Source organism: Hyla sarda, chromosome 3 (genome assembly GCF_029499605.1).
Source record: "Hyla sarda isolate aHylSar1 chromosome 3, aHylSar1.hap1, whole genome shotgun sequence".
Taxonomy (NCBI): domain Eukaryota; kingdom Metazoa; phylum Chordata; class Amphibia; order Anura; family Hylidae; genus Hyla; species Hyla sarda.
In genome coordinates this window covers 400,075,183-400,091,134 of record NC_079191.1, presented here as the reverse complement: position 1 = coordinate 400,091,134, position 15,952 = coordinate 400,075,183, and the positions used below count along the sequence as shown (strand labels likewise).

At 42.9% G+C, this 15,952-nt stretch overlaps 1 protein-coding gene across 1 annotated transcript in view; it reads left to right on the top strand.

Annotated features, from left to right (window-relative positions):
* Positions 1-12,585, top strand: part of MSH2 (mutS homolog 2) — a 145,334-nt gene extending 132,749 nt beyond the window's left edge. Inside the window, exons 14-16 of the mRNA XM_056568081.1 lie at positions 2,861-3,108; positions 11,847-12,019; positions 12,279-12,585. Coding sequence (XP_056424056.1) covers positions 2,861-3,108; positions 11,847-12,019; positions 12,279-12,449 — 592 coding nt within the window. The 3' untranslated portion in view covers positions 12,450-12,585. The remainder of the gene's footprint in view (positions 1-2,860; positions 3,109-11,846; positions 12,020-12,278) is intronic.
* The last annotated feature ends 3,367 nt before the right edge of the window (positions 12,586-15,952 follow it).

Genomic DNA, 15,952 nt, shown 5'->3' with positions numbered 1-15,952 from the left:
ATAAATGGAGTGGTGGTTGAAAGTACATTCTACCACTCCATTTATTTAGAGGACCAGGGGCTTTTATTCTTGTGATGAGGGGGGATCCCAGCAATTGGATGCCCACCAATCGACTACTCTTAGTCTTGGGATGACCCCTTTAAAAAAAAAAAAAAATAATAATAAAAAAAAAAATCCCACGACGCTTCTAATAATAAAACCACAGGTTGAGAGCCGTTATACTTGAGGCTAGAAAATGTCATCAACCTGCAGATTGCTGCAGCTAAATTCTCCATTGTACTTGCTGCTCGGATGCTTCGAACATAACATTTGTTTTACTGTTCTTACTTTACATTACTGCACCTATTGTAATTAAATGAGACGTGACTCACTGTTAATAAGCGGCTGAAGCAGATGTTTCTCCCTTATGGCCGATACTTGTATCAATTATGGATGATTGATGTCATAATACCGACAGACAGCTATGCGTGATGGGAGAGCGGACGGTTACATAACAGAGACGACCGTACAGCACATTCTGTCTATGCAGAATATACAGTCACGGCCGTAAATGTTGGCACCCCTGAAATTTTTCTCGAAAATGAAGTATTTCTCACAGAAAAGGATTGCAGTAACACATGTTTAGCTATACACATGTTTATTCCCTTTGTGTATTGGAACTAAACCAAAAAAGGAGGAAAAAAAGCTAATTGGACATAATGTCACCAAACTACAAAAATCGTCTGTACAAAATTATTGGCACCCTTTCAAAATTGTGGAAAAAGAAGATTGTTTCAAGCATGTGATGCTCCTTTAAACTCACCTGGGGCAAGTAAGGCTGGGTTCACATCACGTTTTGTCCCATACAGGACTCCATACGGCAGGGGGCAGCTGAAAACTTGCGCTCCCGTATGCCTACGATTTTAGGTCCGGTGGAAAACCACATACGGGGCAAAAATGAGCCGACCGGAGTCAGCGTTTCCCTGCTCCCCCTGCCGTATGCGGTCCCGTATGGGACAAAACGTTATGTGAACCCAGCCTAACAGGTGTGGGCAATTATAAAAAATCACACCTGAAAGCAGATAAAAAGGAGGGAAGTTCACTTAGTATTTGCATTGTGTGTCTGTGTGTGCCACACTAAGCATGGACAACAGAAAGAGGAGAACTGTCTGAGGACTTGAGAACCAAAATTGTGGAAAAATATCAACAATCTCAAGGTTACAAGTCCATCTCCAGAGATCTAGATTTGCCTTTGTTCACAGTGTGCAACATTATCAAGAAGTTTCCAACCCATGGCACTGTAGCTAATCTCCCTAGGCATGGACGAAAGAGAAAAATTGATGAAAGGTGTCAACGCAGGATAGTCTGGATGGAGGATAAGCAGCCCCAAACAAGTTCCAAAGATATTCAAGCTGTTCTGCAGGCTCAGGGAGCATCAGTGTCAGCGCGAACTATCCGTCAACATTTAAATGAAATAAAACGCTATGGCAGGAGACCCATAGGTGACGTCACAGCGATCTGACATCTTATTCCCTATCCTTTGGATAGGGGATAAGATGTCTAGGGGCGGAGTACTCCTTTAAGGAGTTAAAGAAGCTCTTGGGACCCAGATAAATAGTCACTGGTGCAGTCCCCACGGCTGCTCTTCACCCCTCCAGCCCTGACTGATAAGTCTCTTTCTATGCACAGATAGGGTGAGATGCCTCATTTGGGGCCAGTGGGGCAAAGACCAGTTGCGGGGCTGCCCCCCAATTTATCAATCGAGTGATATGTATTACAGGATTGTAAAAAAGTTGGGGGGAAAGGTGTATTACTGGTGATGGCAGATGTGGCAGGAAGAGTTCCACTTTATGCAAAAACGTTGTTTACTACTGACAGAGAAAAGGAGATTTTATTAGGGCCAAAATGTTACAGATGACATCAATATACAGAAAAAGATGATATTCTCTAACACAGTAGTGTTGTAATCTGCGACTAACTTTTTAGGTCCGGTTTGGGTCAATGAATAATAATAATAACAATATAGGAATATCTATTCATAATAATAATGTAATATTTATTCATAATATTATTATTATTATATTCATAACTAGCGGAGTATCCGGCATGCCCGGTTTTTCGTTCCTCATCCTTGTTGAGGAGGAAAATCAACAGAGGAGGAAGATTTTGAGTTCATATCCCATCCCCATATATTGTTGTCATATCCCAACCCCATATCCCGTCCTCCCATCCCGTCCTCCCATCCCGTCCTCCCATCCCGACCCGTAATACGTGTACCAGGTATTGAAATATCTCCAGCCGTACGGAAGTATGTATGGGACTTTAAACAAAAACCCCGACCCTCACAAATAGGGGTAGTTAAGGGTTAAATTAACTATCCTATATTTTAAGTGGACATATAAGTAACATGTGACAAAGTATTATTGAAATATCTCCAGCCGTTTGGAAGTTATGCAGTAACATATATTTCCTATTGACTTGTATGGGACTTTAAAAACATAAACCCCGCCCCTGACAAATGGGGGTGAGTAAGGGTTAAATCACCTATCCTATGTTTGTTGTTGACATATAAGTAACATGTGGCCAAGTTTCATGTTAATATCTTTAGCCGTTTGGAAGTTTTTGTGGAACATACACACATACATACATACATACACACATACACACGTTGAGTTTTATATATATATATATATATATATATATATATATAGATACATTATTATTATTAATAATTATACTATAAAATATTAATATTAGTAATATTAATTAATAATTAATGTAAATAATTATACTACTAAATATTACAAATAATTGATATATTTTTATTATTATTATTCTTGTTAATAATAAATTATTGTTATTCCAATGTGCTTTATTGCAGATCAGCCACAGAGAACTCCCTGATCATCATCGATGAACTGGGGAGAGGGACCTCCACCTATGATGGCTTTGGACTGGCATGGGCCATCTCTGACTACATCTCTACCAAAATCCAGGCGTTTTGTATGTTTGCCACCCACTTCCATGAACTGACCGCTCTGGCCGACCAAGTGTCTACAGTGAACAACCTACATGTTATGGCTCTAACCACAGATGAAACGCTCACCATGCTGTACAGGATCAAGACAGGTTAGAGACAGACACACTGCTTCCCCCCGCATGTTATACGCTCTAATGCAGTTTTTCCCAACTGCTACGCCTCCAGCTGTTGCAAAACTACAACTCCCAGCATGCCCGGACAGCCGAAGGCTGTCCGGGCATGCTGGGAGTTGTAGTTTTGCAACAGCTGGAGGCACACTGATTGGAAAACACTACTCTACAGAATAGTCCTGTTTCAGAAGAGCCAGAACTGAGAGCTCTGACTTCCTTCAGTAAAATCAGCAATAGCAATATTAGGAAACCTTTCCAATATAAAAGTAATATTGAGTAAATGTAAGACCTAGAGTGTCCCCTCCCGTCAGTTTTATTCAGCTATTTCTTCCGAGAAACCTCAGCAATAACTCGTATGTTCACCATAGATCCCACAGGTCCTGCTTTCCTGAACTGCAGATCTGCAATGAAACTTCACCGTCCCCATATATTCTTCTGGATACAGATCTCTGTGGAAGGATTTTTTAGCTGAGCATATTGTCTGCCACCCAGCTTATAAAGAATTGTGCTCTGTTCAGAGGGGGGATAGTCCTGCTTTGTAACCAGTTGTGTGTTCCAGTACACCTAAAAAAAAAACAACAACTTTGAGAATGGTTTAAGAGCGTAGTCACACGTACGGTATCCTGCGCATATTTAATGCGAAGGATTTCAATCTGCAGAATTTAATATAAACAAAATGTCTCAACAGCTTTAAATTCTGCGCATCAAATATGCACATGATACTGTACGTGTTAATACACCCATAACGGGGTATTCCAGGTTTTTATTTTTTATTTTATTTGACTGTGCTACAGGGGCTGTAAAGTGTAGATCATAATATAGTGTTTGTACCTGTGTTTCCTGGTGATCTCACAATTCTTCTGTGATTTTTGCCCCAATGTTTATTTTTAACAGCATACAAAAGTGTTAGCTCAGGTTTTCCCAGGTTGCGGTGCGGCCCAAGGACCACCTGGAAAGCTTTAATCCGCAACTGTCTTGAGCATTGATCCCCTAAAATTAAGCCCAGTATGTGAAAGCTGATGAGAAGTGTAATGCAGCCATACCTTTGGCTGCTTTATAAAAAATTATGATTATCTTTAAAAACGCCTTTTTCATGGAGTCACCAACAGTCGGATAGGCGTGGCCTGGGGGGTTTGCAGTGCCCTGGGCCGCCAAGCCTCTCTTTTATGTTAACAAATTATTGACACACAGGTCCTCAGCGTATGTGCCCTCCATCTACACTGACCCCCCCCCCCCCCCGACCTACGATGGCCCCGACATATGATCATTTCAACATACGATGACCTCTCAGAGTCCATCGCATATTGAAGGCAGCATCAACATACGATGCTTTTGTATGTCGGGGCCATCGCATAAACGGCTATCCGGCAGCGCAGACTGCTTCAGCTGCCGCCGGATAGCCATTTACGGTGCCCTGTGTGGTCCGCTGACGATCACTTACCTGTCCTCGGGGCTCCGGACAGTCCTCTTCGGAATCCCCTGCATTGTCGTCACTCTCCATCGTCATCATCACGTCATTCAATAGGAGCGGCGTGCGTAGCGACGTAATAGCGGCGACGGAGAGCGAAGATGCCGGGGAAGCAGAGGCCTTGCCGGAGCGTCGGCGTCACCCCGGGGACGCGGCAACAGCGATGGAAGGTGACATCCAGGGAAGCGGTGATGGTCCGGAGCAGCGGGGACACGTGAGTACAACCTCCAATACCAGTGGTCTTCAACCTGCGGACCTCCAGATGTTGCAAAACTACAACTCCCAGCATGCCCGGACAGCCGTTGGCTGTCCGGGCATGCTGGGTGTTGTAGTTTTGCAACATCTGGAGGTCCGCAGGTTGTAGACCACTGTCCTATACTTTACATTGCACGGATCCCTCAACATACGATGGTTTCAACAAACGATGGTTCATTTGGAACTGATTACCATCGTATGTTGAGGGATCACTGTATTCTCCATGAGTTCTCTGAGCCAGCGTTCGCTTCCGATGCCCCCCGGCTCAGCGCACCTGCATCATGCAAGAGGCAGAATAGATGGAGGGCTCGTGCACTGAGGACCCATGTGTCAATCACACAGCGGTCCCAACGATGATGCTGAAGAGATAGGCGTGGAGGCCCCCGGGGAGTTGTGAAGCCCCTAGCTACACTTATCTGACTGTTAGTGACTGTACTAAAAGCAGCCAAAGGTATGGCCTTATTATGCTTCTCATCACCTTTCACATACTGGGTTTAGTTTGTGGGGGTCAATACTCATGACAGCTGCGCGTTATTTGGTATGACCTTTTTTTTTTTTTTTTCTCCACTATTTTTTGATTTCTAAACCTCGGCAAGATAGAAGATGTTGCATGACTTCAATATCAGACCACACTGGGGTTATTTGTTGTCTGTTACTATGAAAATGCTGAATCACACACCATACGTATGTAAGATTGGGTTTATGTTCTGCATCAGACAGTCCAGTATAAATTGTTCTAACACCTTACTTATATTACTGTACACCTAACGCAGTGAAATGCATTTTAAAGGGGTACTTTGGCCCAAACATCTTATCCCCTATCAAAAGGATAGGGGATAAGATGCCTGATCGCGGGGGTCCCACTGCTGGGAACCCCACAATCTCTGTGCAGCACCCAGCGTTCTTTTAGAACGATGACTGCTGGCGACGGGAGGGTTGTGATGTCACGACCACGCCCCCTCAATGCAAGTCTATGGGAGGGGGCTGATAGCAGAGAAGGAGGCACTAAAGTCTAGCAGGAGTTAAATAGGTTTTCCCATTATTTAAAGTCATTTGAATAAACTTTTGGAATGTTGTCCAGAAATGTCAAAAGTTTAGATTGCAAACCTACCCTGCTCTGGACAGTTCCTGACATGGACAGAGGTGTCAGAAGAGAGCACTGTGGTCGGACAGAAAAGAAATTCAAAAAGAAAAGAACTTCCTGTTGAGCATACAGCAGCTGATAAGTACTGGAAGGATTAAGATTTTTAAATAGAAGTAATTTACAAATCTGTTTAACTTTCTGGCACCAGTTGATAAAAAAAAAAAAAAAAAAAAAAAAAAAAAAAGGTTTTAACTCTTCCCCTACAGATGATGGGGAAGATTATCGGGCATTACATTTTAACTGCCCAATCCTTTTTTTCAGAAGTGTCTGGCAGCGGCTTTCTCTCTTGTCTCCATGTATTTATGTATATGTGGGATATTAGAACAGAGAGCTCTTGACTGAACAAGCATTTGGCCAGCAGCTATCATGTTTATGCCTACATTAGTGGTTACCTAGTATTTTAGATATGATAAGGGGGCAGTAAAGTGATCTTTACTGCTGCTTTCTAGTGGTTGCCAAACTGCAACTCCCAGCATGCCCAGACAGCCTAAGGCTGTCTGGGCATGCTGGGAGTTGTAGTTTTGCAACATCTGGAGGGTCACAGTTTGGAGACCACTATTACAGTGGTGCCCAAACGGTAGCCCTCCAGATGTTGCCAAACTACAACTCTCAGCATGCCTAGACTGCCCAGGCATGCTGGGAGTTGTAGTTCTGTAACATCTGTCACTTCTGATTTTGCAATTTTCATGAAAATCTTGAAAATTGCTGCTCTACTTTTTATGCCCTCTAATCTTTTCATAAAGTAAAAATATGTCCATTTTATAATGCCAACATAAAGTAGACATATTGTATTTGTGAATCAATATAAAATTTATTTTGAATATCCATTTTCCTTACAAGCAGAGAGCTTCAAAGTTAGAAAAATGCTAAATTTTAAAAATTTTCATGAAATTTGGGGATTTTTCACCAAAAAAGGATGCAAGTAACGACGAAATTTTACCACTAAAATAAAGTAGAATATGTCACGAAAAAAACTCTCAGAATCCGAATAATCGGTAAAAGCATCTTAGAGTTATTAATGCTTAAAGTGACAGTGGTCAGAATTGCGAAAAAGGGCTGCGTCCTTAAGGTGAAAATGAGCTGCATCATTAAGTGGTTAGATAAAACTAATTTAACAAAAGTCTAGCTCATGGATTTGTAGAAATAAAAACGTCTTTAAAATGGCGCTGTCAGACTGAGCATACCCCCGGGGCGGTACTACACCGATCACATGCGTGATCATGCATCAGGATACATAAATATGTCATACACTTTCCATCTTGGCCAAATTTTCATATGAAATCGGCGGGAGGCTCTGCGCTCGTGTTTACAGTATTGTCCTCTGTGGAATCTGGATTCTTTAGTTCTTTGTCTGTTATCCATTATTCTAAAGCTTGTCCTACCAACCCTCAGCCTTCATTTATTCTCAGCAGGACTGTACTGTGATACCGAAACGTCGCAACGACGTTCTTCAAAAATATCAATAGGATTGAAGGGTTTGCTTTGTTAGAAAGTATATTACGTCCTGACTGCTCAGTTTTATTTTTACCGGTGTTTAGGGGGTTTTGATGACATTAAAATAGAGGCGTGCTGGTGCGGCGGTCATTGATCTGTTTGCTGGGAGAATTGCTGGTAATTGAGTTTTCTCAGCACTGCGGCAGTTTGTTAACCAGTACGAGGCATAGACGTATATCAGGCAGGCATACACAGGCTTCAATAGAAATCCTGTATCACCAAGGATCGCGAGGGGCCTGGATATGATCAGTTCATAATTAAAATCCATTTATCAAACCTCAATCGCCTTGTGGCACTACGTTACTAATAGTGGAGATTAGATTGCACTTACTCGAACTGATACCAGTAATTATCGTAATGGGAAATGGGGCTTGGAAAACACACTACAGTCTAGTATTTAATGCACAGATTTCAGGTAGACTGGCATATCGTCCACTTGGCAATTTATAAAATTATGTTTGTCTAGACTAGTGTTTCTCAATCAGGTTGCGTCCAGCTGTTGCAAAACTACAACTCTCAACATGCCCGGACAGCCGACAGACTTTTCAGAGAAGGTCAATTTCTTGGTAGAAGCTGAAGTAGACTCTCCATTTATTGGCTTATTATTGTGCAGGTTAATCCGCTGCTGCTGCTTCTACCTAGAATTACCCGAATAAAATGCTACCAATGGATTTGCTGGCTTTCCTAGAATTTGCCCTAGGGACGTATTTGGGACACACAAGTGGCTGAGCCGCAGGCAAGGTAAATGCAAACAAGACCTAAAGCCTCAGAGAGCAGAATAAGTGAGATCAGGATAGGCTCCAGTGGGAAAGATTAATTTTATTACAAGTCTCAGGTCTCGTCTGATTCCAGGGATGATATTGATGATTTATTACTGTAGCTGTACTTGGCCGGCGATCTAATGAAATGTCACAAGGTTACAGCACATCCGTGGTAGCACATGTCCTCAAATATGGAGTATAGACTACTTTACTGATGACTGACCAAAGAGAGAAAAGCAAGCAATGCACAGTTAAGAGATGTTAAAGGGGTTTTCCAACATAACGTGACTTTACTAATTACCTGTCAGCAAGTAATGGACATGCTTGCCAAGGATCTGTGCTTACGTTGGTGGTAAATGGCCGTGTCGCTTGTTTGTGTGAATTGACTATTTCCTGTTTCTGTGTCCTCTCTTTGACTACAATCCCCAGGATCCTTAGTTTCTAGGTGGGAGGTGACTTATTTCCCTCCCACACAATGGCCACCCCAAGAATTGCAGCACATCAAGGCTCCCTTCCATGAGTGCAGTCCTTGAAACTACAATTCCCTGCCGCCCTGTGAAGAATGATCTACCTCCAACCAGCGAAGCACAGACAGGCTCACTTTTAACACCTGACTAATGATGTAATGTCTCAGGCTACACTGCAACCTGGGAAAGGCTAAAAATAATCATCCAGGGCAAAGATTACATTAAAATTGCGAGACCACCCATCAAATCAGGTACTTTCCACTCTACTACTTTCTGTGAAGATAAGGAGAAGGCTGCTGGAGAGTGATCTGTTCAGAACAAAAAGTCTCTGCATCATATTAAAGGGGTATTCCATGAAAATAATTTTTTTTTCATATAAACTGGCTCCAGAAAGTTAAATAGATGTGTAAATTACTTCTATTAAAAAATCTTAATCCTACCAATACTTATCAGCTGCTGAAGTAGAGTTGTTCTTTTCTGTCTGACAACAGTACTCTCTGCTGACACCCTCTGTTATCTCAGGAACTGTCCAGGGTAGCAGCAAATCCCTATAGCAAACCTCGTGCTCTGGACAGTTTCTGAGACAGACAGAGTCAGGTGTCAGCAGAGAGCACTGTTGTCAGACAGAAAAGAACAACTCAACTTCAGCAACTGATAAGTACTGGTAGGATTAAGATTTTTAATAGAAATAATTTACAAATCTGTTTAACTTTCTGGAGCCAGTTGTAAAATGCTCAGGTTCACCTGACTCTCTAAAGCAAAGTTCACATGGTGGAATTCGGCGAAAATATTGCACACGGAAATTTGGCTGTAGCAGAGTCCCATTGATTTCAATGAGATTCTGCTGCACTGTTCATACAGCAGAATTTCCTATTTATTTTTTCTGCGGGTTCCTCTTAGAAATGTAAAACACTGCATTACACGGTGCTCATTCATATCAATTGGTTTACTGTCCAATGCCGAACAAGACAGGTCCTCCAGAAAGAGGGACATTCTATGCAACTGCTCATCCCTGGCCCAGAGATCAGAATCCTGAACGGAAGGCCCCTTTATTTTACCTCATTAGTCCTTAGTTGGGTACATGGAATCCCTTTAACTATAGGACTGTGTAATTGTAAGGTTTTTGTTTTATGTCAATATCCACTTCCGTAGAGCCGTTACGCAGCCCAATAGTGGGGTAACACATCGTAACATTTATCAAGGGCTTTGTGGTTCAGACAGATGATGTGTAGGAACAAAGTTCAAAATCAATATGAGGGACGAGGTCAAGGAAAGGAGTAAGCACCTATTAGATATGTCTGGTGGAGGCTGTGCTGGATTACCGGTTGTGAGACTCTATGCCCCAGGTTATATTCCTGTCTGAAGAAATACTGTATTTATCGGCGTATAACACGCACTTTTAAAACTTAAATTTAAGGCACAAAGCCTGCCTGCGTGTTATACGCCGATACATCTTCTGGTCACTGATTTAAAGTGCCCGCAGCAGCGGCTGCTTGTTAAGTATTAGCAGCACGGCCGCGGCCACTTTAAATCAGTCACCAGCGGCGTCTCCTCCTCGCTCTGGAAAACTGTCACTTGTTTTCTCCCGCACTATCCACAGGTACTGGTGTGGTGGATAGTGCGGGAGACGCTGATTAAAATGAGCCCTACCTTTTAATCAGCGTCTCCCGCACTATCCACCAGTACCTGTGTATAGTGCCGGAGAAAACAAGTGACAGTTTTATTTTTCATTTTCCCTACCTCCCCCCTGCGGTCAGTGAAGCAGATGAGTGACGTCCTCTCCCGACTCCTCTGCGCAGCATCAGGGATGTCACTTTTCAGCAGCGACTACTGGAAATGAAAAGTGACGCGCAGAGAAGCCGGGAGAGGACGTCACTCATCTGCTTCACTGACCGCAGCCCGCAAGACCCTCCGCCTGACCTGCCGTAGTACAGCCAGGTAAGAAAAATAAAAAAAACTAGGAAAAGCAGGGAAAAGGGGGAATGATGAGGCAGGGGAAGAATAGCATACAGTGGTCTTCAACCTGCGGACCTCCAGATGTTGCAAAGCTACAACTCCCAGCATGCCCGGACAGCCGATGGCTGTCCGGGCATGCTGGGAGTTGTAGTTTTGCAACATCTGGAGGTCCGCAGGTTGAAGACCACTGGAGGAGGAACATGATGGGGGGATGATGAATACTGGGGGAAATGATGAGGGGGGAGGGGAATGATGGGGGGCATGATGAGACAGGTTGGGGGTGATGATGAGACAGGGTGGGGGGATGATGAGACAGGGGGGGGGGATGATGAGGGGGGAATGATGGGGGGCATGATGAGACAGGGTGGGGGGATGATGAGACAGGGTGGGGGGATGATGAGGGGGGAATGATGGTGAGCATGATGAGACAGGGTGGGGGGGATGATGAGACAGGGTGGGGGATGATGAGACGGGGAAATGATGGTGGGGGAGGCACTAAATGCTTAATGTCTGTATGGCTAATGGGGGTCTATGACAGGGGGAAATGATGAGACATGGGGGGATGATGAGACATGGGGGGTGGCGATGAGAGGGGTAAATGTGGCACAGGGACTGATAAAAGGGAAGGAATGATGTGGCACTGGAGGGGACGGGACCAAACTGAGGTGCAGAAGAAAACAAAGTTGGGGGGATGATGTGGCATTTAGTCCAAGTCATTTACTTTACATTTTTTTTAACTTAAATTTCCCTGTTAAAATGGGTGTGTGTGTTATACGCCAATAAATACGGTAAGATTTCAGTGAACGGTTGGTGAACGAGCTCCAGACAATAGGGCCTCATCGGTTACTCACTTGGTATGTCATCCTGTGGTTTGGAATGGGCATATCCTCACTCTGCAGTCCCGCACTCACTTCCTGGACCCCCCCCCCAAAAAAAAAATATATATATTTTAGCCCTTTATCTTCTTGTGTTATCTTTTAAATAGTTTTTTAAGAAAGTCCAGCACCGTTTTTTTTTTTTTTAAATATAGTATTGGAAGTATAATGTCCTTCCTAAATTAGGTGTCAAACACTTTTCCTTTATTGTATGTAGGAGAATGTGAAAGGAGAAGAGTATAATTTTATTAGAGAATTAAGTAATTTAATTAGTAATTTCTCTTTTTTTTTATTTAGGAGTTTGTGACCAGAGTTTTGGGATACATGTAGCAGAGCTGGCTAACTTTCCTAAGCACGTAATTGAAAACGCCAAAGCAAAGGCCCTGGAGCTGGAAGAATTCCAGTTTGTTGGAACCGGTGAGGACTGCGAGGACGAGCCAGCCTGTAAGAAACGCTACAAAGAGAAGGAGGTTTGTGGCATTTATAGCAGGATAACTTCTTTGGCGATTTCAGCTCTGAAGCCCACAATGTTGTGAATGCAGCTCTAGACTATAATGAGTTATATGTAATGCAGTAGTAGATTGTCTCCATCCTCTGCACAGTGCTGTGATGAGTCTCTGTTTTTATGGCTTTTAGTGCTTGGTGTTGTAGTTTTGTCTGTAGATCCACAGGTTTGACGCCAATGCTATGAATAATCAGCTAATAAATGGATTATGTCTCTATTGACAGGAAGGGGAGAAGATCATCCAAAATTTTCTTTCCAAAGTGAAAACTCTACCACTTACAGAAATGTCTGAGGAAGAGCTAAAGCGCAACCTGAACAAACTCAAGGCGGATGTTCTAGCGAAGAATAACAGTTTTGTTAATGAAGTTATTTCCCGTGTAAAGACCGCATCCTGAACGTCATCTGGAAAGGGTCTGGGAAAGTTGTGTGTTTCAGGCTGCTGTTTCAGCTTTTTGTAATACTGTAGATTATAGAACAAATGCTATGTGCAGCCCTACTGTTGTAAAAAAATAAAATAAAAATGTTTTTGTACTTTTATGATTTATTTTCTAAACTGTGCAAGAGAATTAGCACTGTAGAACCAGTCGAATAGCGGCAAATTAGCATTCAGAGACAGCGCTTTCCCTGCCTTTTATTTTGCAATAAGAAAACAAATACAGCCTTTACACTCATAAATCCTGCTTGCTTAGCCCTAACTATACAGATCTTTCCCCTGTCTATAGAGGTCGCCAACTACCAGTCACCCAACACAACATTCCACAAATGTGTTACACATGTAAGAGATGTACCCTTTTGAGGCCAAAAACTTAAATCAGTGGTGCAGATTCTTCAGTCTTACTTGCAGACTTACTCACACCTAGGTTTTAAGCCCAGTGACGAGCAGTCTTTAACACCTGTGCTGATCTGGGCTTGAAGGTGATAAATAGCCCCACTACCAACCCTGCATTTTATGTAATAAAAATCCAGGCCTGATAACAGGGCTTGGCTTACTAGGGACTTTGGTAAATCATCCCAGGGATTTTAACTCATTTCTGGATTTCTCATATCTCACTCAGCTTTCTCTGGATGAGCGATGTGCTTTCCGAAACCTGGTATTCACATACTACAGGTACCCTAGGAAAAAAGAGCAATACATAATAACCATTCCTGTCACTGTTTAACAACTGCTACAAATGATTGCCTTGTGTTATCCAAATGCAGTGTGAAAGCTTGTGTTATTAGGGTTATCCATCCTTTGGAAAATAAGTAAAAAAGTATGTCATTTTCTTCTGAAGTAGGGGAAAATAAAATACACTTTCCTAGCCCTGGTCCCCTGCATTTACTGTTCACATGTAACTGGTCCCTCAATCTCTTCTTTTTTTTTTTTTTTTTCCCTGCTTCTGAGATGAGCTCTTGGAGCAGCTTAGCGCAGTCCTATCTTGGCCAGCGACCGGTCCTGCATCCAGCAGTCGTCTTGGAAGCAGGAAGGAGAGAAAGAGAGCTGCAGTTGACTGGGGCTTGTTAAGTAGGTTTTAAATTTTACTATTTTACATAGCAGCAAACATATATTTGAAGCTGCTGGTGCCTCTGGAGTCCCATGGACATCAAGGTGTAGAGTACTCAAGAGTCTTGCAACTGTGCATAAACCTTCTATTCGGCCACCATTAACCAATGCTTACAAGCAGAAACTGTTGCATTGGGCAGAAAAATACATGAAGACTAATTTCAAAAAGTCCTGTTCACTGATGAGTGCCGTGCCACCCTGGATGGAGTAGTGGATAGTTGGTGGACTGTTGCCCTGTTCCAACAAGGCTGCGACGTCAGCAAGGTAGTGGGGGAGTCATGTTTTTGGCCAGAATCATAGGAAAAGAGCTGGTCATCCCCTTTAGGGTCCCCGAAAGTGTTAAAAGTGACCTCTGCAAAGTATGTGGAGTTTCTGACTGACCACTTTCTTCCCTGGTACAGAAGGAAGAACTATGCTTTCCGTAATAAAATCCTCTTCATGCATGACAATGCACCATCTCATGCTGCAAAGAATACCTCTGCATCAATGGCTGCTATTGGGATAAAAGGAGAGAAAGTCATGGTGTGGCCTCTGTCCTCCCATGACCTCAATCCTTTTGAGAACCTTTGGAGCATCTTCAAACAAAAGATCTATGAAGGTAGGAGGCAGTTTACATCCAAACAGCAGCTCTGGGAGGCTATTCTGACATCTTGCAAAGGCATTCAAGCAGAAACTGTCCAAAAACTCACAAGTTCAATGGATGCAAGACTTGTGAAGCTGCTATCAAATAAGGGGTCCTATGTTAAAATGTAACGTGACCTGTTAAAATGTTTAAAAAGTTAAAATGTTGTTAAAAGTTTAATTGAAATAGCTTCTGATTTCAGTAAATATGCTGCAAACACAAGAAATGACAATTTTCAGTTCTTTACAACCTATAAAGTGTATTGAAACTTACTGTGTAATAATTTGGAATAGTGCTTTGTACGTTTTTTTTATTCTGTAATCATTAGGAGGTTAGTTCAATAACATTTGAATTGTGCTCTTAATAGTTGATAACATGAGAATTATGCTGACTTTTATTTTACATCAATTATTTAGGTAAATGAGAAAAATATCATTTGCATAATAATTTGGAACAGGGTGTATAGGAGCTTGTGCCACAAAGATCTTAATGCTAGAAATGAACTGTGAGTTTGAGGAAAGGAACAAGGAATTACGATGGGGTAGTCACAATGTGCCCATGCAGTAAAGAATTCCCCAAAGGTTTGCATGTTGGGTGTAGCTGTGCCTTTCAGGAACACCTGACTATGCAGAAGTTGTGTTGAGCTGTGGGCTGACCTACTCAAACCGGGAAAATCATCAATACCGCGTTCGGGTGCGTTCACACTACGTAATTCTTGCAGAATTCCACGCGGTGAACTATGACATAAGTGTGAATGGGTCTTCTGCGAGACCTGTTCACACTGAGCAATTTCAGTGGGGGGACAATTCCGCCGCTGAAATTGTTCCGCGCAAAGAAAGTGAGCTTTGTATAGCAGTCAATGGCGAGGACGCAGTGCTGCGTGGTCTTACCGCCGAAGAATGCCAAACTGAATCTCCACTTGCTGGATTCAGCGAGATTTACTCAGTATGAATGCGCACCCTAAATTAAATGTTTGACCTAATTTTTTAATTGATAATTTTGTACAGCCCGAGAATGATCACATAAACATCCTAATGGCCCTTGTCAGGAAAAAGGTTCCCCACCCCTGCATTAGTGTCACAGCCGCCCAACATCAGCCAGCGTTGCTAACCTTCCCATACTTGGCCACCAGCTTCTGCTTTATACAGAGAGATGAACAGGTCCACGCAACCTACCTAACTTGGAGGTGTGTAAACTCCATATGTTAATGCGCCTTGAACATTTTCCAGGCAGCATTAGGGTTGCACCTGAGGCCATGCACCTATATCAGCCAACTTGGGTGGGGCTTGTAGCCTCTCTCCCTCCTTCCATTGTATGTGTGCTTAGTCACGCTGGAGGGAACTGGGAGCAGACTGCATGTCGACCTAGTGCTGCTGTAATTGCCCACTGGCCCCTGGTTTTTGCTTATCACGCACAGGTAGGTTAGCGTTAGGTCCCGTGCCATCTGAGAAACCTTGGCATTGGTGTGCGGGCTCTGGTGTGTCCTTCATATAAGGATACACTGGCGAATGTCTCTATTTTAACATCAGTGTTGAGGGATAGCCAATGTCATTGTATACATCTACCACAGTAGTGCACCCATATTCCTGTATTGTATTATTCTAATTGTTACACATCCACACCGTCTATCTGGTGTAGGATTCTATTGTGACACTTGTAGTCCACTGCAGGCATCCTCCATTGTATGCATTTTTATACTCGGGGGTCCCCCCTAGCAACAGACTACAAGGGCA